At 35.6% G+C, this 24,445-nt stretch overlaps 3 protein-coding genes across 5 annotated transcripts in view; 1 reads left to right on the top strand and 2 right to left on the bottom strand.

Annotated features, from left to right (window-relative positions):
- The window catches only part of LOC149005963 (disease resistance protein RPV1-like), a 41,063-nt gene extending 33,041 nt beyond the window's left edge, over nt 1-8,022 (bottom strand). The window contains exons 1-5 of one of the 3 annotated variants that reach the window (XR_016175688.1): nt 7,376-8,022; nt 4,635-5,733; nt 4,168-4,470; nt 2,741-4,056; nt 2,570-2,620 (exon numbers count right to left, since the gene is read on the bottom strand). Coding sequence is in view for 1 of the 3 variants with exons in the window: in XM_089169511.1 (XP_089025637.1) it covers nt 3,529-4,056; nt 4,168-4,470; nt 4,635-5,733; nt 7,376-7,863 (2,418 nt within the window). In the remaining 2 variants the exon portion in view is untranslated. Of the gene's footprint in view, nt 1-682; nt 4,057-4,167; nt 4,471-4,634; nt 5,734-7,375 lie in introns of those variants that run through there. The other 2 variants (XR_016175687.1, XM_089169511.1) reach the window with 2 other exon arrangements.
- An 11,382-nt stretch (nt 8,023-19,404) lies between these two features.
- On the top strand, nt 19,405-21,193 carry LOC149005962 (uncharacterized). Its single transcript, XM_089169509.1, has 2 exons — nt 19,405-19,703; nt 19,814-21,193. The coding sequence occupies exon 2, from the start codon at nt 19,835-19,837 to the stop codon at nt 20,921-20,923; it is 1,089 nt and encodes a 362-aa protein (XP_089025635.1). The 5' UTR covers nt 19,405-19,703; nt 19,814-19,834; the 3' UTR covers nt 20,924-21,193.
- A 1,214-nt stretch (nt 21,194-22,407) lies between these two features.
- LOC149005961 (uncharacterized) lies at nt 22,408-24,445 on the bottom strand. Its single transcript, XM_089169508.1, has 2 exons — nt 24,188-24,445; nt 22,408-24,070 (listed from the first exon to the last, which is right to left on the bottom strand). Exon 2 carries the CDS (start codon nt 24,044-24,046, stop codon nt 23,042-23,044), a length of 1,005 nt encoding a protein of 334 aa, XP_089025634.1. The 5' UTR covers nt 24,047-24,070; nt 24,188-24,445; the 3' UTR covers nt 22,408-23,041.

Genomic DNA, 24,445 nt, shown 5'->3' with positions numbered 1-24,445 from the left:
TCCATAATATACAGCATTAGGTGGCTGCACGCTTCACAACTTTGATACCATGTTAGAAAACAAGCTTTAAACAATCAAAATAGCAGTTGAACTTGAACAAAGAAAAGAGAGAAGAAGAAGAAGAAGAGAAGAGAGATGAAGAACTAGTAGAAAAGACCTGTGATTCTTAGCTAAAGAGACTAGAATCATAGAACACTTTTATTTATAGCTTCTAATGAATCTAATACAACTTGAGAGACAAGTAATTGTCCTCTAGAAGAAGGAAACAAAATATTATAGCTTTAGTAACTTCCAAACTCCTAAAATAGAAAGTTCTGAAAATAGAAACTACCACCAAAATAGAAACTATGCTTTCTAAAAAACTCCCAAAACTTATGTAGCAAGATTCCCACATTAGAAATAGAAAATATAATCAAAACAACAGCAAAAACACTGTTCACGTGAACAGTAACGTGAAAGTAAACTCCAAATTTATGTATACTTTAATAGTACAAATTTCAGACACCCCAAAATTTGAATTTAGGAGTAAGAGTAATTCAGAATTTTCTTAATAATTTACTTATACATTCAAATTTCAAATTCAAATGATTTTTACCAAAATTAATTTGAATTTTGGCATTGATTTTTGCTATCCATTATATCTTATATTTTAAAGAAATAAAACTTTTTTGAATAACTTTATGAAGTAAAAAAAAGAATATTCAAATACAATATATCAAGGAAACTTTTCCAAAGTATAAACAAGGTTAAGGGCAATACTATAAAGTCATAAGACATAAGGGCAAATTAGGAATTATGAGATTATCTAACCATCACTTAACGAAATTTGTACCATTGTGCAAATTTAAGAGAGATTTTGGGGTGTCTACCAATTTGATATATTCTTGGGGTGTCTATGCTTTTCACTATTCATTTTTGGGAGTCCCTAAAATTTCCCCTTTAGTTATATAGATTTATTACTTTATTCAACTCAAGTCCTATATAATTTGGTTTTTGAAATTTTTAAAAAATAATTAAATTCATCAAATAATTTTAAATTAGGCTTTCATCTTATTAGGGGTGTTTTCTAATGAAACTATTTGAACCATGGTTAACATTCACCACCAAAAGAAAAAAAGAAAAAAAAAAAATCTCAGGGAGCATCACAAGGTTGCTCAGTTGGCAATGACCAATTCCTCTTAGTGAGGGTTATAAGTTCAACTCTCCCTCATGGTATATGAAATAGTCCTCACCCCCTAATATAGAAAGCTAGCCAATCTACTGCAATAAAATCCAGGGCCTTGGGGTGATATTGTGGGCAAAAATGCTTCCCCAGATTCTGCTTCTGCTGAAGCCTTTGGTACCATGTTTCAACCAAAATGAAGTTGGGTAGGTGGAAAGTAAATATGAATGAGAGATTGAGTCGAGGTTGCAGAGCATTTGGTGATTTTAGATGTGTGACATGGGTCCATATCAACAGAACAGGTGACTTGTTATAAATCCCTACTTGAAATCTCATTGTAAGATTCCATGATGGAAGATCGTATACTGGAAAAATGAATGAGTTGAAGGCTCAAGATTGATGCCATTAATGAATCAAATTGCCATTCAACACTCTCAAGCACTTTTCCTAACAAAGCAGGGTGTTTCTGAAGGAATTTCCCTACAGACCTACATGATAGTGTGATACAACCACTAATCCATGAAAGAATCAATATAGAAAGAATGTGTAAATGTAGCTGTGAATCTCTTTTAAAATTAACAGACTGAAGATCAAGCACTGTAGTCCAGCTAGGCAATAATAGCCTCATAGATAAGAAGTTGGACTCAAGCGATTCAGAAGTTTAATGTCTAGATGAATAAGTAGTCCTGGAATATCTCTACGGAGAAATAGAAAAATGATACCTGCAGACAAAAGGATATCACCAGTGCAGGAGGCTCCAGCCACCACAGGGTCTAGAGAAGGTCATAATGTATGCAGCCCTTCCCTAGCTTTTGCAGAGAGGCTATTTTTCCACACCTGAAACCTTCAATGGTCATCAGTAGACAATGGAGCAACCTTACCATTGCTCCAAGGCCCACCCTCCAAGTATACAGTTCAGTACATACAACAAATGGTTCCACATGGGTATTATATATAGCCAATGTAGTTTATGCAATTGCAGAAATTGAATCTCCACATTGCATTGGATCTCCAAAAGTCCTTTTAGACGGTTGGTGTTCTTGGGCCTGTCAGTCCTTCGATTTTGTACGAACAGTTCTGTTTTGATTTTTTCATAGTTCAAACAAAAAGTCCTTCGATTTTGTATGAACAGTTCTGCCTTGATTTTTTTCATAGTTCAAACAAAAGTTTGTGTATATTGCTCAGTTTCTGTATGCTATATAGTTGCGAGTTGCGACTACCATTTCTAGCCCAGAAATGTATAATTCTACATGCAATTTGATCTCTAACAGATCCTTCCTATCTAATATCTAATGAGGTTTCATTGACCATTACTTGTTTTTGTTCCTTAAATTGTGTCTTAGCTTTCATAGGAAAGCATGCAGCAAAAGCAAAAGATGTGACAAAAACTAGAAGTAGGAAACAAACCTCCAAAGCAATTTAGATAGAAGAGTGAGGAAGATGAACCAATGCTAATGCCTGAAAGTAAGTAAACTTACTATGTCAGCACAATATATGTTAATATATGTCTACCATTTCTACATTGTGAAATAGCAAATACACCATTTCCTAGTTGTTGCAGGGTAAAAGTTTTCATACCAGTCATCAGCTTGTGGTTTCTCATAATGGTTGATTTGCTGTTGTTATTTTATTAGTAATATTGTGCCATTGCTCTTCTTTCAATTTTGGATGTCTTTCTATTCTTTGACAGAGATGCAATGGACAAACTAGCTTCAATGTGTAACCTTGTTGATCCTGCAAAACTTTTGTGGATGTTGTATACTTGTATGGTCACAGAAGCTACATATAATGGGACCCACAACTTCGATTGGAAATCCTGTCCTTGAAACAAGCATGGCCTAGTAAGTGAAGCATTATGTTCATCCAATAAAATAAGTGAATCCTTCATTTACAGCATGACAATGCATCATTTAGATTACCATGGTGTGACAGCAGTGAAGAGGGCATCTAAGTATTATATTTTTCAGACCCACATTATCAAGAAAAGTTAATCTGGTTCAGTGTTATCCGATTGAATAAGAATTTTCAATACTTGAAATGCAGTTAGTTTCTAGGAATCACATTCTGAAATTGCAAAAGCCTCTTGCAAAATAACTTGTGCAATACTTAAAATCAAGTTTTTCCATGCACTAGGCTAAAGTAGCAAATTACAAGAAGTCTTTTCCAGAGAAGTAATCTGACAAAGTTCAACTGAGGAGTACACTAGATCTCTCAGCTGCTTATATCTAATGACTGAATTCTTGAGATGACAAAAAGATGCATTGACCTCAACCAAATTTGTGTCTTTAAAAATCAAAAGTGATCATGATTCCCAATGATGAGGAGGACTTATATGCAACCCAACAAGTTTATAGCGTCCTTTTGGATCAACTGATTGTCAATGAGGCCATGCTGCTCAATTTCTCTGGCAAGTTGTTTATACCTTTGCATCCCTTCAAACAGAGTGTTTTAAGAGAAGCCAACTGACAAATTTCCATTGGGAGTTCTTCCAGACTCATGCAGCCAGTTAAATCGAGTGTTGTCAAGGAGATCATTCCACCCAATTTCTCTGGCAGCTTCTTGAGAAACGACAATCCATTTAAGAGGAGTGATTCAAGAGAAGCAATCTGACAAATTTCATCTGGGAGATACTCTATACACCAGCACCATCTCAAATCAAGTTTTTTGAGAGAGGTCAACTGATTTATTTCAGTTGGGAGATGAACTAACCTCTCGCAACCACTCATATCTACTGTGACTAAGTTCTTGAGATTACAAAAAGATGGGTCAAACCCTACCAACCTTTGACAGTCACTAAGAATCAGTACCTCCAGTTTTTGGTTTCTTGACAAATCAGAAGTTCTACATAATTGATGGCAAGATTTGAGATTTAGAACTTTAAGATCTCCAGCTTTCTGCAAAATAAAATGAAGAGAACTTATCTAATTAGATTAAGGACCTAAAGTAATTTGTCAAACTTTTTCAGGACTCTTGATATGAATAATTAAAACAAAGAGCTGCAAGACCTTGATATCATTCCAACCCATCCATTCTTCTGTGATCTCACTGTCTGATAGATCAAGGACAACTAGTTTCCAAGGACAAAAATTGGCTAGTTCATATTGGCCAGGGCATCCCCTCCAAGAGAGCCATCTCAGTTCTGAAAAAGAATTGGTGCATTTTCCAAAAGATTGTGCATAATCAACTCGGAGTAACCTTAATCCAGTCAGTGGAGCGAATCCTTCACTCATCAAACATTGGCTCCTCGATCTGCGGTCAGCATTCAGTCGATTGAAGTCAATACTCAGTCCTTCACAATAACTCGTTCCCTACGAAACAGAGGAATTCAATAAATACTAAACCAAGGTTGTTCTAATAATCCAAAAAAAACACCATTGAAAGCCTAATTCCAAAAAAATTAATAGTAATAATAAATTAAATTAAATTCATAAAAAAGAAAAAAGAAAAAAAAGAAAGTGCATTCAATACCTACCGTCTTTGTTTCAAGTAGAAATAAAACATCCTCTTGAGACCATATTCGACTGCGCTTCCCTAGTTTCTTTTGGCTTTCTAAAACAATATTTCTTCCAAGATCCCGAACCATATCATGCATCGCTAACTTACCATCCTCACCAATGTTTATCAAAGACTTCAAACAAAGAACTTCAAGTCCTACTAGAGGATAAAAGTTACAGCCTTCCCATATGTGACAGGCAATGTCCTTGTCCATTCCGATGAGAAAACAAGTAGTATCGAGGAACATTTGTTGCTCCTCGTGCTCCAATCCATCGTAACTTATTCTCAGTCTTTTCACAACTTTATTAATGGGAATATTTTCCAACTTCTTTAACATGCCTTCCCATGTGCCTGGTGAAAATTTCATTGAGGCTAGAGATGAACCTATAACTTGAAGAGCCAACGGATGTCCCCCAATAGTTCTTACCACAGCTTTTGAGACATCCATATAATCATTAAGAGGTTGGTCCATTCCAAACGCATGTAGGCTAAAAAGTTTAAGAGAGTCAGAAAAGTTCAATTCCTCAGGCTTGTAAATCCCATCAGGTTTTTGATCATCTAGAATTTTCTTATCTCTACTAGTGATGATAATTCTACTTCCTTTATCAAACCATTTACCATCCCCAACCAAAGACTTTACCTGAATATCTTGGTCTACATCATCCAAAACAATAATAACCTTTTTTGAGCGACATCGTTCCCGTATCTCTTCAACTCCAGCATTCACATCAATACTAGTTTGATTTTTTTGTTTCAGGATATCATAGATTAGCTGATTTTGCAAATGACGAATCCCATATCTTTCTGCATTTTCTCGAATATCTTCAATAAAGCTACATTCGTTAAACTCACTACGAACTTTGTTGTAGACAACTCTAGCAATCGTTGTCTTTCCAATACCACCAAGGCCATGGATCCCCACCATTATTCTTTTCTCAGATTTTCCATCCAATAACACCAACATGTTGTCTATATGTGATTGGATTCCAACTAGCTTGTTGGAGACAGTAAAGATTCTCTCCTTCAATGTTCTCAAAACTGTTTGAACAACTTCTTTCACCAACTTCCCTTCATACCTGCATAATTCAAACAAAAAAAGGGTAAACACTTTGATGATGAATATTTTGCATGAGGAAAGGAAAAATAAATTCAACAAGGAAGAAACCACTAGTGAATTATGTTTTCTAAAGAAGATTACCAAGCCTTACAATATTTTTTGTGTCTATTTTTGTATTGACTCTCTTAAATCCTTCAAAAATGAGTAAGTAGAGTAATGAAAAGCAAGATCTCGCATTTATTGGTCCTTAACCAATTAAATTTTTAAAACTGACAAAGAAGGGAAGAGAAGAAAAGGGGGTGAAGGGGAAGAGGGTTTGCTTTAACTTCACTTCATCTTTTGTTCCACCTTTTGTAGGCCGATTACAAGCAATAAAATGAAATAAAAGAGATATACTTCAATATACTACGACTCCTAACAATTTAAAACAAAAAGAATCAACTCCTATCTGAAGGGGGAAAAAGAAGGACATTCACAACCAATGTAGGCGTGAGCCTTATTCACATTTTCAAGTGTGTTGAAATGATTGCTTGTAGACCCAAAACAGTTACAAGCTGTTTTGGGGAATTTCTGGGAGCAGCATTAAAAATCATTTGAAGATTATGCTACAACTCAAAGAAAGATCACTCCTTATTAGGGTTCTTGGACTAGCGAAAGGAATGTCCTTAATTCCCTCTGGTGGCTTCTCTTCTGGCTTCAAACTGATTTTCCATTTATTGAAAAAAGAAAAAAGAAAGTGAACCGGCGATACGAGGCAAAATTTGGATAGAGTATTAAAGTTAAGAAGAATAAATAAAATTGTATTAAGAATAGAAGAATATGAGCAGCTCTAGCAACCTAACATGATATCAAAACGTATCATACGTTCATACTACATAAGTCTAACATGGTGTGTGTTTATCTTCATATAACAAGAACCTAACATGATATATATCCTCATCCAAGAGAAGATCATGAGATATTCTCAAATAAATCCATGCATTTTCTCTTGAAAAAAATATTTATTGTGACAACCCACTTTAGGTCTTTAGGGTTAGTGGATTACTCCGTCATTTAAAACTCAATTTCCATTATTCCATGTACTTTGTATTTAGTCCAATTAAAATAGGGTCAGGTTGGTTTGGGCCAGCCTTGCCCCAGGGCTAAACCCGAACCATAGCCAATTAATTTGTAACCTAAACCAGCTTTTTGAGTTGATAATTTTGGTCATGCTCAGGGTGGTTTTGGGCAGCTGGTTCGGCCGACAGGGTTCCATTGACACCCTTAATTTGGTGGTTGAGCTGAGGGAGGTACTAAGAGCTTCTTAAAGAGGCTGCTGCTACTTTAACCCATCCAAAATTTAATTGGATCTGATTCATCTCCACTTAGGTTTGTACAAGACTGTATTGGCTCTGTATTTCCCCTTAAAATCCAAACTATTCTTAATATGAGGTGATTACATACTAATAATGACTGAAAAAAAATCCAACCAAAAAGGAGAGTAGAAGAGGATGGAAAACTTCCCCCCTTTAATATACCAAAGAAACTATCCATGTCATAACATTCAAAGAAATTGCAAGATCTATGTCATTTAATCTTAAGTATTAGTAATCAATAAATGAACTTCAAAAAATTTAAATTAAACCCAAAAGCTGGAATCCAACTGAAACTGTTGGACTTACGTGTGTTCCTCCGTGTGCCATCCCTTCAAGTTTCCAACCTCTGCCAGAGCATCACGCCACTTCTGCACTGTAGCCTTTTCAAAGCGATTTTGGTGTTCCTCAAAGGCTTCCCCATATTGTCCAGTCTGTTTACGCACATCCCTTGGTTCAACTCCGTAGAAAATGGGTATGATGGTTTGAGTTTCTTTGTATTCAACCATATGGGTAAGCTCTTCGAGACACCAATGGCTTAAAGCGTAGTTGTTTGAAAAGATAGGAATCGAAATTGTCGACTGCTTGATTGCATCGAGCAGGTCTTGGCGAATCTTGGAACCCAAGCGCAATTCCTCCTCATCCCTGAAAGTTCGAATTCCAGACGCAACCAAATCCTCGTAGAGATAGTCAGCGAACTTTTTACGAACATCCACGCCGCAAAAGCTCAAGAACACTTCATACGTAGTCGAACCAGAGGAGGATGAAGAAGAGGCCTGATGATTTGCTGCTGCCATTTACTCTGACAAATTGCTTGAAGAATGCCTCAATCTCTTCAGTCGAACTTGTAAACACTTCAATCTTCGTACTTTTGGCCAGGAAATTGCAGAGCCTTTCTGCAGCTTTCATGGGATATTTCTATTATTTTATTAGATTTCCCTGTTGACTTTACCACCCTTTCCGGATGGGGACTAGAATTTTTTTTAGGGTAATGGTGTTTTCTTTAATACTCGAAATGAAATGCCATCTGCAAGTCAAACGACTCAAACCCATGACCTCTCCCAGTGGAATCTTTATCACTCAACGAACCTTGCACCTCAACTAAAAATTGTGAATTCAAAAACTAAAAATCTTCAAATGTAAAATGAAAATTATATTTACATATATACCCGCTGCTTTTTTTAATTTTACTATTGGTCTGCTTATTAAAAATAAGATGCATCTAATAGTTGTAACGGTTGCAACAGGACTGGGCTTTTACAATCCCAAACATAGCCTTATATATTTTAATCTACGTCCATTCTCGCCTTGATCCTAATTCAGGACCAAGAATTATTGTCCTTGACCCTAAACTCTATAAGACTAAACCAAGCTCATTCTCACCCTGATTGGCCTTGTCTTTGGCCCTGATTAGCCTTGTCCCTAGTCTTGATTGTTCCTATCCTTAACCATGACCTTGATTGACTTTGTCTTTGGCCCTGTCCCTAGCCCTGGCCCTAATTGGCTCTGTCCTTGTTCTTGTTCATAATTCATTGAGATCAAGCATTAGGTACATTATTAAATACAGAATCAAGGCCAAAATCAGAACAAAAAATTATGAACGAGTCGGTACCGACACGGTAGTCAAAAAAGTAATCACAAGCTAGCCCTTGGCCAGAATATTTTGGGTTATTAGATTATTAATTGGCTAGTGGATATTGTAAGAATAAACGACAAAAAGTAATCACATGCGATGTTAGGTGGAAAATGATATATTATTTTATTACTAACTTTTTATCTAAATTTCAAATTGCGAGGCTCAATTGACGATCATTGACCAAAGGAAGTATTATTTAATTTAGAATAAAGACAAAATCACATATATAATAACGAAATTCTCATCAAACATTATTGATAATTTGTTAGGAGGATGAAAGAACAACTTGCCTAACTAGAGGGGATCTGAACATGTTGTTCAACTAGAAGGTCAGAATTAAAAATCCAAAATGTCATTTTCTTTTCATGAAGAATGACTTCTAGTGAAATCAAATTGGATTTAGATCCCTTCCACCTAGGCAGTCTGCCCCGATCCTCCCAATCTCACAGTTTTGTTGGCATTGACTTGTCCGTGTATCATGGACATACCATGTGTGAGGATAGGATGAAAGGACAAGCTTGCTTGGGTGGAAATGATCTAAACTCAAATCTTTACGGTTTCTAATGATGATCTTATGAAAAAATTGCTAATGTTCCCTCATGGTTGTGCAGTTGACCATTAAAAAGGGATGCAACAAGCTTTTCACATGAGGTTTAGCATAGTTCAGGTTCGATATGAGTTGAGACAAGCAACCTTAATGGCTGTTGGTCTTTGCAGAGCTCTTTGGTTTGCTTGGGACCTTGACATATTTGTCTGTTTACTCTACCGTCCATCAAAATGAAATATACATAAGGTTACTAATTTACCTCATTGCTGAATCGTGGAAGAATTATTAGCTTTTATTTATTTATTTTAATTTAGGGAAAAATCATAATATATAATTATTTTTTTTCACTTGCTTTTTTTTTTCTTTTCGGTACAAAGACGGGGTTAAACAACCCAAAAGAACAAACAAAAAACTTAACTTAAACAAGACTCTCTATCCACCATGAGAATTTCTTCTAAGGGACAAAGTTGCACCCTAGACATCCAATCAGTAGCTTTGTTTGCTTTTCTACCAAGATGAACAAACCTCACCCTTCCATTAATGCCTGAAAGGGTTTTTATTTCCTCAATGAGGCGAACAATATTCCCTTGTGCATGCCTACAAGGGTCGAGGAGAGCAACAGCTTCCTTAGAATCAGATTCGACCTGAATCTGACAAAACCCCAAACTCCAAGCCAACCTAAGGCCTTCGATGATCGCTATTAATTCTGCTTCAAGGACTGAACACAAAGGAAACTTCCTTGCAAAACCTCCCTTGAACAGCCCTTCTAACCATTACTCAGAGTTTAACTAAAGCTTTTTACCATGGGTAGATAAATAGTTTAACTAAAGTAATAGCGATCACTATTAATCCTGCTTGCTTTTTTTACCATGGGTAGATAAATAGTTTAACTAAAGCTTAAATCGATATTAACCATTACTCAGAGTTATTTTAGGTATTTTGAAAACAATTCATCAGTTAAGTTGTTAATAGCAAGAGGGCAATAGTAAAAGCATTACAAAGTACAAGATTTCATAGCTAACCTAAACAAAAGTCAAGGATAAGATTGTTATTTAATTATAAAATTGTAGAGGGCAATAATAATTATTCATTTATTTATTTAATAATTAGCACAAAGTAAGAAATAGTTAAATTACTAACCAAAGGTAGGATAACATTAAATAATGTAAATAATATCTTTAGGGAAATACTAGGTATTTTTAACCCAAGGAAAAAAAAAGTATTTTAAAAGATGGAACGTAGAAAAACTCAGACACAGAGGATCTGGATTCCTATATTGAAGGTTTTCAAGGTTGGGTTTTCAATTGTTTCAAAAAGACTTTAGAAGCTTGACTTTGGAGTCTTCTTTTTATTGTCTTCTCAATGAGCAGGTAGCTAGGAGACAACTGTAAGAGTAGAATTGAGGTTTAGTTGCTTTCGCTACTTAAAGATATTTTAGAGAGCTAAAGAAGAAGAGTAGGAGAAATACAAATCTTGCTTCTGTGGGTGATCTTGAGGAAGTTCTTGATCTCCATTTGCTGATCTTGCAGCTTTGACCTTGCTGCTGCAGACCGAGCAGATCTTGCTGAAGGTATTATACTGCATCTGTTTCAGTTATAATGTTTATATCCCTAACTATCAATACTGAATATATTGACAGATTTTTTGGGTCTTTGTCTTTCTTTTTCTCATTTCATCAGGTAAGTAACTAATCAAGAGCCATGAGTGGAATTTGGACGACGGATGATAAACTATTTGTGGATTGGAAGTTAGAGGTAAAGTCGTTTGACCTAAAATTTGCATCTTCACCTTCTGAATCATTACCAGTGGAGAAGAGATCAGGCCTGGACTATAACGGGCCCAGAGATGATAAATTCAAACATTTCTTGTCGAAAATGGGGTATCGTGTTAACAACAAAGGGAGAGTTATTATTGCTGTTCCACGAGATCAAGATGATGAGGTTGAAGCTTTTCATTACTTTCTTCTCGAAAAGGTGGTTCCTTTGGTTCCTTATGGGTTCCGAAACAAACCCATACCAAAGAATCAACAAGAGACAATATTGCGAGCTGAATTGTCAAAGAAGAATGATGAACTGAATGATTTGCAAAGCCAACTCGACAATATCAAAGCAGAACTACGGTTGAAGAACACGACGGATCAAGAAGAGAAGAAATTGCGAGCTGAATTGGCAAAGAAGAATGATGAACTGAATGATTTGCAAAGCCAACTCGACAATATCAAAGCAAAACTACTGTTGAAGAACACGACGGATCAAGAAGAGAAGAAATTGTGAGATGAATTGGCAAAGAAGAACGATGAACTGAATGAATTTCTAAGGCAGCTCGACAACATGAAGATGAATTGCGTCATAGTAGTCCGTACAAACTCTGACTTCTTAGGGTTTTGTCTTCGGATGAATCGTACATACGTGAACTCAGAAGGAGATTATATCAAATTTGATTTCACTGCTATCGACGCTGCATTTTCGTATGCTTATCCTCGAACTCTATACTACTGTGATGAGGATTGTTGGATAAGTAGCCCTTTCACGTGGGTGCAATATGATGAGAGCATACCTAAACAAGAAATTGTTTATCGAAGATTTTATGAACCTAGCTATGGTGATAGTCAGGATCATGGAAATCCTGGTACTTGGCTTGTGAATGAAGCTCTGAGTAAATCACGTAATTGTCTCCCATGTGCTTTTATCCTTGGTGAGTATCGTTTTTACGGCCAAATAATAAGAACTTCTAGCACATTTCGGAATAATGCTTTGGTCAGCGTGTTCTTTGACCAATGTCAATATGATGGAAAGTATTGTTATGTTGATGCTTTAGGGTCCACTTTCTTCGTTTTAGAGAAAGCCAAATCAGAAACTTGGGACTCCAGCCCTTTGGGAAAGCCTCCAAGACTTCTTGATTAAACGGATCTTGCTTGGATAGTGTGTCTGACTTGGTGGTGCGAGAATATTTTTTGATCTTTACTACTTTGTTTTCATTCATTTGTCTATGATTTAGTAGTTTCTTGTCATTGCATGTAGTAGTCAATTTGTTTCAAAGTTTGTATATCTCAATGCATTTGAAGATGGCCAAAAGCATGGATCACATTGGCTGTTTCTTTTGATTCCAAGTTGGTATGTTGTTATAATGAAATAAAAGTTCATCTCACAATAAAATTTCTTGTATATTAAGCTGTGCACTTATTCCCATATTTAACTTCAAAACCAATCCCTATCAATTTTTTCATTAGGGAAGTGAAAATCCGTATCGATTTTCCTATTAATTGGTGTCTTAATATATGTTTTATGCTTCATTAGGATTTAGGGAAGTGAAATTCCATATTGTAAAGCTAGGCAAGGTTTGAAGTATCGATATCAGGTGTTGTATCGGTAAGGCGATTTTAAGAGATGTATCATCTTATATCGAGTATTATATTGTATTGACATGGCCTACGTACACTTTGGTACGATCAAATATGTGTGCCCTTTAAAAAAAAGAAGTGTTTTTTAACAGTTTACCCATTTTAGTGGAAGTAAAACTCTAAACACCTCATCTTAATGCAAAAAATCACAAGTTACCTACAATTTCTTGATTTTGTTAAACTATTCAATTTTTAATGTGAATGACCGTAATGCCTTTAGGGGTAGTATAATGACCGAATTATCCTCCTATGCCCAACCCTCAGGCATATACCTCCCCAAAAACCACCCACCACACCCCCTGCCGGCAACCACCGACCCATCTTCCTCCCTCCCCCTGCCGATCTAGCTAGGGTTTTAAAACCTCAGAGGTGGAGCTTTACAGCTAGGGTTCTGAACGATCGTGATGGAAGCCAGGAAAGGGTTTGAATCCATTTTGTAAATCTTTCTGGCGTTTGTGGTAAAACCATGGCTGCCAATGTCACCCGCGCTCTTCAGTAGAGCTGCTGGATTGAAGGTCAGTTGCTCTATTCTAGAAGAATAACGTTGAAACTAGTAGACACCTTGGTTAGTGTTCCTTGCACAATCTGTTCGTCCCTTCAGCCGGATGAACCTGCAAGAATGAGCTCGACCGTGGAGGTCGAGTTTTCACCTCCGACGATCTAGTTAGGAATCCGATTGAGGAAGACGCTAAATAGAACTATCACTATTCGAATTCTTATTGTTCATTACTTTCTTGTCTTCCTCAATCGAATTCCTAACTAAATTGTCGGAGGTGAAAATTCGACCTCCACGGTCGAGCTCATTCTTGCAGGTTCATCCGGATGAAGGGACGAACATGATTGTGCAGCAACAATTAGAAACTTATAATGTGAAAACACCACAGATTGTGTGTGAAAAGATAATCCCGAAGTTCACATTTGACTTGAAATCTTCTACATACTTAAAACAAATCAATGAAGAGAACACATACCAACAGTAGTTAAGGTTATCTCATGCATTGACTTCATAATTTTAATGTGAACTTTTCATTAATTTTTACATGTTTATTGTGATAAAAATATTAAAACATAACTATCTTTGATAAATTTTTACATGCTCAAAGTCATATTGGAGTGACGAAATTTTGACATGGTTGCTCGGTTTCCACACTTACACTATTGAGGTTGAACAACCACACGACTTTGATTATACATATTAGGCTTCAAAAAAAAAATCACTAGACTCTTTTCGGATCAATCACTTTCTTCGATTGGTATTCTTTTTACCAGTGGATACAAGTAATCATGACTGCAGACCTACAGGTCTTTGGAGGATGGGTGCGGAGGGAGAGATGTGAAGGAAACAGAAGATCAAACTACAAACCTCCTAAGACTTTAGGCTTCTAATAAGAGACTGCCTCCCAATACGTTTGGAGCCACCCACATAATGATGATTAAATTTAAAAAAAAATGCATGTAATTTATTCTAAATATTTTAAATATTTTATTACAACCAGCACATAATATCATAATGATGATTAAATATTTCCATTCATGAAAATGATTTCTCTTTCTGTTTTTTCTATCAAAATTTTTTTTCCTTCCATTTTTATGATACAGTTGGAAAACGACAAAAAAAAATCTTATTTTTATTAATAATATTTTAAATAATTTAAAACAATAGAAGCCTATGGACTCATTGACTAAATTTTTTTCTAAATAAATAATTCTAGCATGTGATGCGCAACCTTCAATAAGAAAGGGGATTCTAGGAATTGAGTGTCAAAGAGACATAAAGAATCTGAATAAAATAAAATGACTCAAGCTTTTTTTTCGTTTTCTTTTAGGGGGGGCAGGGCGGGGGAAATAGACCATAAAATGAACATTTTTTTAGCTTTCGTGCACCTCAACTACGTTGTGAGTTAAGAACTTTATATATTTTTATATATACAACAAGATTTCACCAACATTTCAAAGAGATGCAAACTCTTGATCTTATATTATGATGCATTTGTCTTAGCCAACTGAACCAATCACTCGAATATATCCATATTTGTTATGATGAGTGATAAAATGATTTTCCTAACACAGCCCAATTGAATTTTTTATGTTTTTTTAGTAGAACCCTAATTAAAATTTCAAAGTGGCCAATGCTGAAGTCCAACTCTTTTTGGCATTGAACATCACCCAGAGAAGGATTGTGTGCAACAAAGGGCTTTTAACTTTAATTTAGGTTGGATTGACCTTCTTTTTAGCCCAGCCCAAAAGTCATGAACCCATTAATGATTGGTCTAAAGAAAGCTAAATTTTTTAGGCTCATTTTATTTGATTTACTCCCTTTCCTAATGGTCTGCAATTAAAAAAGAAAGATTGAAACTTGAAACCATATGATGCTTAAGAAATTATGTATTGGAGTAGTTATAATTCCTGGTCTTTTTTTTTTTTTTTTTTAATTGTAATTTTCCTTTATTGTTATTTTGAGCTATGTATATGTTGCATTCATCTCTATATTCTTTTTTTTTGGTAATTAGCAATTCGTTCATTATGGGCCAAAGACATGGTAAAGCAAAGCTCTAACAATCACTCAGTGAAAATAGACCATTTTGTTGGACCCTCAAATGAGGATGCCTTCCTTGTTAGAAAGTCTGTAGCATCATTGGACTTTCTAGATACATAGAGGGCTTTATAACTCAAAAACTTAGAGGTGAGCACTCCTAGTCCTATATCTTGTAAAATAGGAAGGACATGCAGGTATGAACACTATTATCCTGTAATTTATAATCGGACTCAACAACAATAAAGTCAGTCCCTTCAGCCAACACTTCCAATAGCCCTGATCTCATAGCCAATGCTTCACATTCAAGTGCCAAAGAGCAGGTGAGAGGAATGGATTTTGCTAAGATAGGCGTACCATCTAAGCCATGAATGATCATCCCGGTAGTCCCCCGGCCCTTTCGATCTTTGTCTAATGGCTTTTTGTTAATTTTACTAAAATTTTGAGCAACATTCCTTGTTTATGTTGGACTAAGCATAGAAATTAAGATGTGCGGCTCCTTTGCTTCTTCTTCTTCTTGGTTTAAAGGCTTTTTATTCCACAGCAAAAGGACACACAAAAGATGAATTACAAGAATCCATCAACCAAAGAGTGGAAAATGGCCAATAAATCTGATGCTGCACAAATCTGGTCCTTGCTTAGAGCATCAGCTAGTAAATTTGCCGCTCTAGGAACATAAACAAAAATGCAAATGGACTAATTTATGTAGTCACAACTCACAAGTGGCAAATAACGAAGCATTACCTTTATCTAGGGATGGTGACCTAAGTTGACCCTCTGGGGAGGGTATTTCCTATGAGTCGATGATTGTGCTCCCTTCCTTGATTTTCCTGGATTTGGATGAACTCAAGAAGAGCTAAAGAAGAACCCAGCAGGGATAGAGTTTCCCCTAGGGTTTTATTGAGATGAAGAAATTTCAGTTAGGGGGTTAAAATTGTAAATTCAAAAACTAAAAATCTTAAAATGTAATATAAAAATTATATTTACATATATACCCCCTTCTTTTTTAACTTTTATTGTTGGTTCACTTATTAAAAATAAGAAGCATCTAATAGTAATTAGGGCTACAATAGGGCTGGACTTTTGCAATCCCAAACCCAAGCCTATACATTTTAATCTAAGTCCATTCCTGCCCTGATCCTAATTTAGGGCCAATAATTATTGTCCTTGACCCTAAACCCTGTAGGGCCAAGCCAAGCTCATTCTCGCTCTAATTGGTCTTGTCCTTGGCCCTGATTGGCCATGTCCCTAGCCCTGATTGGCCCTATCCCTATCCCTAGCCTTAACCCTGATTGGCCTTGTCTATGGCCTTGTCCCTAGCTCTGATTGATCCTATACTTGGCCCTGGCCTTGTCCTTCTCCTTATTCATAATTCATTGAGATCAAACATTAGATACAGGATTAGAGCTAGAATCTCAGAGCCAAAATCAGGACTAGGGTCAAAACAAAAAATCAAGGACAAATCAGGATAGGTTTAGCGGGCCAAAAAATAATCACAGAGCCACCATTGGATAGAATATTTTGGCCCTAACCCACCCTCAAGGCCAAAATCTTAAGTTCAAGCCCTTCGGGCTTAGGGCGGACTTAAGGTGGGTTAGGGCCAAACTTGCACCCCTTTTAGTAGTAGTTGAAAAAAAAAAAATTATAAGGATATTTTGGTTTTTGAAATGATGATATGTCCTTAATTGATGTTTTCTAAATACCACAAGAGAACCAAATGTAAAATATCATTTTCTTTTAATTATAAATGACTTCGACCAAACCTCGAGGTCCCAATAAATTTTTTTGAACAATCTCTTCACTAAAAGGTATGGGTTTCACCTGTCGACTAACTCTGTATTGACATATCTTTTGAATGAAAAATAATATTTTTACCAACTATCCAACCTTCGCATTGATGATGGGTTCCAATAAAATTATGAATGAAAAACTCACAAGACAAGATGGATTAAGTATTTCTCACTTAAATATGAAAGGATTCAACCTTTTTTTTTTGGGTAACCATGAATGATGAAAGCATTCAACTTGCGTGTCCCTTTAATGTGGGTTAGTAGATTATTAATTCGCTTAATGGATATTGTAAGAAGATACGACAAAAAATAATCACATGCGATGTAAGGTGGAAAATGATGTATCATTTTATTACTAACTTTTTATCTTTTGAAATTTCAAATTGCTGACATGGGCTCAATTGCCGATCATTGACCAAAGGAAGTATTATTTAATTTAAGATAAAAGACAAAATTACACACATATATATATATAATAACAAAATTCTCATCAAACGTTATTGATTTTGTTATCTACGAAATATTTAAGTTGCTCAACTCGCCATTCCATGACCACCGGAGTATCTATTTTCATTGAAGATAAAGATGAAACTACAAAATAACAAAAATTTCAACAAACTTTATCGATTATTTATCGATTTATGAAATATTTATAATGCTCATAGAAGTTTTAAGTTGCATGTTTACATGAAGTGAAGGTTTAAAAAAAAAAAAATTTGAAGTGAAGATGGATTGTTCATGAACAAGTTTTTCGTAAGAATAGGAGGATAAGAACAACTTGCCTAAGTGAGGATGGGTTGTTCTCTTATTCTCCCACATCTACATAAAACTTGACACAGGTTTGCCATTTCTTATCATGAATAATGACTTTTTCTAAAGGATGATTGTATTAAGCAGAAGAAATTTAAAAAGAATCAATTAATGCCTCAAATATTTAGGCGATCTAATACATGGGGTATTAAAAATACATCAATTAGATAGGTCATAAAAGAACCAACCTCCCTTACCCGCAAAACAGCCCCCAATACACCCTTTCCTCCGGTTCCTTTCAAGAAAACCACTAACTTATAAAACGAAATCTAGGACGTCTAGAGGCATCCACATTAAGTTCATGAAGAATGACTTGTGGTGAAATCAAATTGAATTCAAATCCCTTCCACTTGGGTAGGCTGCCCCCGATCCTCCCAACCTCAGTAGTTTTGGTTGGTATAGGCTTACTTGTGTATCATGAACAGAGTCATGTGTGAGGATAGGATGAGAGAATATGCTTGCTTGGGTGGAAATGATCTAGACTCAAATCTCAATGGGTTCTATTCTAATGATGATTTATGAAAAAAAATTGCTAATGTTCACGCATGGTTGTGTACGTTGTTGGCCATTAAAAAGGGATGCAACAAGCTTTTTCGCATGGGCTTTAGCATTTCATGTCCGATCTGAGTTGAGACAAGCAATCTTAATGGCTTCTGGTCTTTGCAGAGAATGTTGGTATGCTTGGGACCTTGAGATATTTGACTGTTTATTCTACCCTCCATCAAAATGAGATATATATAAAATTACTAGTTCACCTCATTGCTGAGTCATGGAAGAATTATTAGTTTCTTTTTTCACTTTAATTTAGGGGAAAATCATAAGACATTTATTTATTTATTTATTTTTTAACCATGGATATAGATAAATAGTTTAACACTTTAACTAAAGCTTAAATCGATACTGACCATTACTTGGAGTTATTTTATTTTAGATATTTTAAAAATGGAAAAATAACAATTCATCAGCTAAGTTGTTAATAGCAAGAGGGCAATAGTAAAAGCAATTCAAAGTACAAGATTCGATACATAACTTAAAAAAAAAGTCAAGGATAAGGTTGTTATTTAATTATAAAAATGTAAAGGAGCAATAGTAATTATTTATTTATTTATTTAATAATTAGCACCAAAGTAAGAAATAGTCAAATTACTAACCAAAGGTAGGATAACATTAAATATATGTAAATAATATCTTTGGGGAAAATCTAGGTACTTTTAACCCTAAAAAAAAAACTAGGTATTTTAATTTAATTCGTATGGATTTGTACCCCTAAGTCCATCTACGTGAAGGCTTTTAAAACAGGCGATATCTAGACGCACAAAGAATTGAACAGTCAGATCCATAACATACTTTAAAATATTTAACAATTAAGCGCTTTCTAGTCCAAATGTCGTCCTGGACGCAAAAAAAACTAGACTGTTAGATCCATAACATCCTTTAAAATATGTAATAGTTCAGTTCTTTGTTCGTCTAGATAGATGCCGTCCATCTAGTGGTTGAACAGATGGATGCACAACGAGCTGAACCGTTGGATCCATAATATGCTTTAAAATAACCAATAGTCCAGCTCTTTGTGCATCCATATGTTGTTCATCTAGAAGTTTAAAAGATGGGACGTACAAAAACTCAGACACACAGGATCTGGATTCCTATATTAAAGGTTTCAAGGTTGGGTTTTCAATTTTTTCAAAAAGACTTCAGAAGCTTGACTTTGGAGTCTTCATTTTATTGTCTTCTCAACGAGCAGGTAGCTTGGAGACAACTGTAAGAGTGGAATTGAGGATTAGTTGCTTTTGCTATTTAATGATATTATAGTGAACTAAAAAAGAGTAGAAGAAATACAAATCTTGCTTCAGTACTGGGTGATCTTGAGGAAGTTCTTGATCTCCATTTGCTGCTGCAGACGGAGCAGATCTTGCTGAAGGTATTATACTGCATCTGTTTCAGTTAAATTGTTTGTAAACCTAGCTATTAATACTGAATATAGTGACAGATTTTTTGGGTCTTTAGTCTTTCTTTTTATCATTTCATCAGGTAAGTAACTAATCAAGAGCCATGAGTGGAGTTTGGACGACGGATGATAAACTATTTGTGGATTGGAAGTTAGAGGTAAAGTCGTTTGACCTAAAATTTGCATCTTCACCTTCTGAATCATTACCAGTGGAGAAGAGATCAGGCCTGGACTATAACGGGCCAAGAGATGAAAAATTCAAACATTTCTTGTCGAAAATGGGCTATCTTGTTAACAACAAAGGGAGAGTTATTATTGCTCTTCCACGAGATCAAGATGATGAGGTTGAAGCTTTTCATTACTTTCTTCTCGAAAAGGTGATTCCTTTGGTTCCTTATGGTTTTCGAAACAAACCCATACCAAAGAATCAAGAAGAGACAATATTGCGAGCTGAATTGGCAAAGAAGAACGATGAACTGAATGATTTGCAAAGCCAACTCGACAATACCAAAGCAGAACTACTATTGAAGAACACGACGGATCAAGAAGAGAAGAAATTGCAAGATGAATTGGCAAAGAAGAACGATGAACTGAATGACTTTCTAAGGCAACTCGACAATATGAAGATGAATCGTGTCATAGTAGTCCGTACAAACTCCGAATTCTTAGGGTTTTGTCTTCGGATGAATCGTACATACGTGAACTCAGAAGGAGACTTCATCAAATTTGACTTCACTGCTATCGATGCTGCATTTTCGTATGCTTATTCTCAAACTCTTTACTACTGTGATGAGGATTGTTGGATAAGTAGCCCTTTCACTTGGGTGCAATATGATGAGAGCATACCTGAACAAGAAATCGTTTCTCGAAGATTTTATGAACCTAGCTATGGTAATAGTCAGGATCATGGAAATCCTGGTACTTGGCTTGTGAATGAAGCTCTGAGTAAATCACGTAATTGTCTCCCTTGTGCTTTCATCTTTGGCCAGGATCGTTTTTACGGCCAAATAACAAGAACTTCTGGTACATTTCAGAGCAATGCTTTGGTGAGCTCGTTCTTTGACCAATGTCGATATGATGGAAAGTGTTGTTATGTTGATGCTTTAGGGTCCACTTTCTTCGTTTTAGAGAAAGCTAAATCAAAAACATGGGACTCCAGCCCTTTGGGAAAGCCTCCAAGACTTCTTGATTAGGCGGATCTTGCTTGAATAGTGTGTTTGACTTGGTGGTGCGAGAATACTATTTTGATCTTTGCTACTTGGTTTTCATTCATTTGCCCATGGTTTTTTGTTTTAGTAGTTTCTTGTTATTGCATTTAGTAGTCAATCTGTTTCAAGCTTGTATATCCCAATGCATTTGGCGATGGCCAAAAGCATGGATCACATTCGTTGTTCCTTTTGAGTCCTAGTCAGTATGTTGTTATAATGAAATAAAAGTTTATCTCATAATAAAATTTCTTGTATGTTAAGCTGCACTTATCAGACATTCTATCCAAGCAAGATCCGCCTAATCAACAAGTCTTGGAGGTTTTCTCAAAAGGGCTGGCGTCCCAAGTTTTTATTTTCCTTGTAACTAAACAAAGAAAGTGGTTTCTAAAGCATCAACATAGCAGTGCTTACCATCATATCGACGTTGGGCAAAAAACGATATTGACCAAGGGCGAAAGCACATGAGAGACAATTATGCCCGTGCAACCCCATATAGTTGAAAGACTATCAATTCTTCTTCATCCCTACCCCAACAAAAAAAAAAAAAAAAAAAAAACAATATTAGTGGCGGTTTTTTTTTCCCGCCACTAATTATTTGGGCCACATTTAAAGTCCACTCATTTTGTTCGGAGATTTCCTTCATTGCGTGAGGATCGTGTCAATAATAGATGATTTTCTAGACCAAAGTTTGAGATATCAATGGAGGGCCACTAATTGTATTTGGATGGGATAAACTAATCCTATTTAGTGGTGTTTTTTAAATCCATCACTAATTGAATCCAATCAATGGCGGTTTATTTGATCATAATTACAAAGGGGGTAAATAAAAAGAAGGGGTTAGCCCCCCACACCAAAGAAAAGGTCGTTTAATGTAGATAGTGACGATTTCGATGACCTCCAATTAAAAAAAAACTAAAATCCCCTATCATTACTATTATTGAGCACTTTATTCCTAGAAAACAATAAAAAATTCATGTGGATGAAAGATGACACAAATTTGGCACTTGGGAAGCTTTTAAAAGTTGCACCCATATTCCTAACTTGACACGCTATTTAGAAATGATAATAAAATAAAGCAGAAAATGCTATCATGAATAAATATCTACGTAACTAGAGAAAAAAGGGCACCCTAAGATTGAGAAATCAATAATGCTTCATCCCTCCAATATTTTATTACTATGTAAAGTTTATTGTTTTGTTATTTCCTTTAACGTAAAAATAGATTTTCACCAAAGTCTGAGATCAGCCGATGGTGGTCGAGAGAGGATAGGAACAAGTCATGGAGCAATCGTTAAATATTTTATAAATAATTAATAATTAGTAATGTTTGATGAAAATTTAATAATTGTTGTGTAATTTTGTCTTTATCTTGAATTAAAATAATACTCCTAGTTGGGCAACCGTTTAGTAACAATAAATAATTCCTTTGGTGGATGATTGGCAAAGTTAAGCCCCATATTACCATGCAATTTAAAGTTTTCAAACTATCAAAAATATTATGTAAATAAATAAATAATCAATAATGTTTCATAAATTTTATTATTATGTAATTTTGTTGTTATCTTTAATAAAAATAGATACTCTGGTCAGCCTGGTGGTCAATGATAGGCAAGTTGAGCAACTTAAATATTTTATAAATAATTAATAATTAATAATGTTTGATGAAAATTTTATTATTGTTGTGTAATTTTGTCTTTATCTTGAATTAAAATAATACTCCCCTGGTGGGCAACTTTAGCCCAATGTGCACACGCAACTTCAAATTTCGAAGTGTTCATTAGAAGAAAAACTTGAAATTTTGAATAAAAAAGTGAGAAAATTAAGTAATCATGTCATTCATTTGACACTGTCCAACTATTTTCTGTATACGTGGCATAATCGTGATGGCTCGCTGCTACTGACAATAGCCATTGCAACAAATCTAGAAATTAAAGAAAGGTAAAAAGGGAAAAAGTAACCCTTTGAGATACAAACTCAGAAGCTGAGATTGACCAATAAATGCAATGACAAGAAACTACTAAAACAGAAAACTAAGAAAGATGATGAATGAAAACGGTAGTAAAGATCTCCAAATGCTCACCCACACCCAAAAGGAAAAGGAGCCTAATCAAGAAGTCTTGGAGGCTTTCCCAAAGGCGGGCTGGCGTCCCAGGTTTGTTTTTTTGCGGTATCTAAAACAAAGAAAGTAGTCCCTAAAGCATCAACATAACAATACTTATATCGACATTGGTCGAAGAACACACTGACCAAAGCATTGTTCCGAAATGTCCCAGAAGTTCTTGTTATTTTGCCGAAAAAACGAAACCGACCAAGGGCGAAAGCACATGAGAGACAATTACGCGCCTTAGTCAGAGCTTCATTCACAAGCCAAGTACTGGGATTTCCGCAATTCCGCATATTAGCATAACCAGGTTCATAAAATTTTTGAAAAATTGTATCTTGCTGCTCAGGTGAGCTCTCATCATATTGCACCAATGTGAAAGGGCTAGTTATCCAACAATCCTCATCACAATAGTAAAGAACATCAGAATAAGCCTTGGAAGTTCCAGCATCCATAGCGGTGAACTCAAATTTTATATAGTCTCCTTTCGAGTTGACGTATATACGATTCATCCGACGGCAAAACCCTAGGAAGTTGGAGCTTGTAGATTCTGTAGAGACTAAGACAAGAGGACGATCAAACTTGATGTCTTCTAGATTCACCGTACTCTTCAACAGTTGCCTTCGCAATTCGTCCAGTTCGTCGTTCTTCTTTGCTAATTCAGCTCGTAATATTGTCTCTTGTTGATTCTTTGGTATGGGTTTGTTTGGGAAACCAAAAGGACCCAAAGGAATCACCTTTTCAAGAAGAAAGTAATGAAAAGCTTCAACCTCATCATCGTCTCTTGGGACAGCAACAATAACTCTCCCTTTGTTGTTAACACGATAGCCCATTTTCGACAAGAAATGTTTGAATTTATCATCTTTAGGCCCGTTATAGTCCAGGCCTGATCTCCTCTCCACTGGTAATGATTCGGAAGGTGAAGGTGCAAATTTTAGGTCGAAAGACAAGATCCCTAATTTCCCATCCACAAATAGTTTATCATCCGTCGACCAAATTCCACTCATAGTTCTTGATTAGTTACTTATAACCTGACGAAATAAGAAAGAGAGAAAAAATCAATCTCACTGTATATATTCAGTATTAGTAGTAGCAGCAGCTAGAGTTCCAAACATTAACTGACAAACACAGATGCAGTATAATAATACCTTAAGCAAGATGAGCTTCGTCTGCAGCAGCCAGAACAGTGAAGGTGAAAGCTGCAAGATGAGCAAATAGAGATCGAGAACTTCCTCAAGATTTGTATTTCTCTTACTCTTCTTTATATTCACTATGGTTTCCTTAGTTGTATATCACTCATTCTATTCGAGGAGCTAGCTTCGATGAAAGTCATGAAGAGTCATAGATGCTCTTACCCTAAACTAGTTTATTCTAAGTTGTTACACAGAAGGACAAAAGCTATGTTC

The sequence above is a fragment of the Hakea prostrata genome, chromosome 9 (assembly GCF_041222555.1).
Source record: "Hakea prostrata isolate BN-2017 chromosome 9, UWA_Hpros_2, whole genome shotgun sequence".
Lineage (NCBI taxonomy): Eukaryota > Viridiplantae > Streptophyta > Magnoliopsida > Proteales > Proteaceae > Hakea > Hakea prostrata.
Note: the sequence above shows the minus strand (reverse complement) of the source record. Positions and strands in the feature narration are given on the sequence as shown.

What these genes read in the sequence shown, in the direction of transcription:
- LOC149005962 (XM_089169509.1), top strand. Translation starts at nt 19,835, where the DNA reads ATGAGTGGAGTTTGGACGACGGATGATAAACTATTTGTGGATTGGAAG.
- LOC149005961 (XM_089169508.1), bottom strand. Translation starts at nt 24,046, where the DNA reads ATGAGTGGAATTTGGTCGACGGATGATAAACTATTTGTGGATGGGAAA.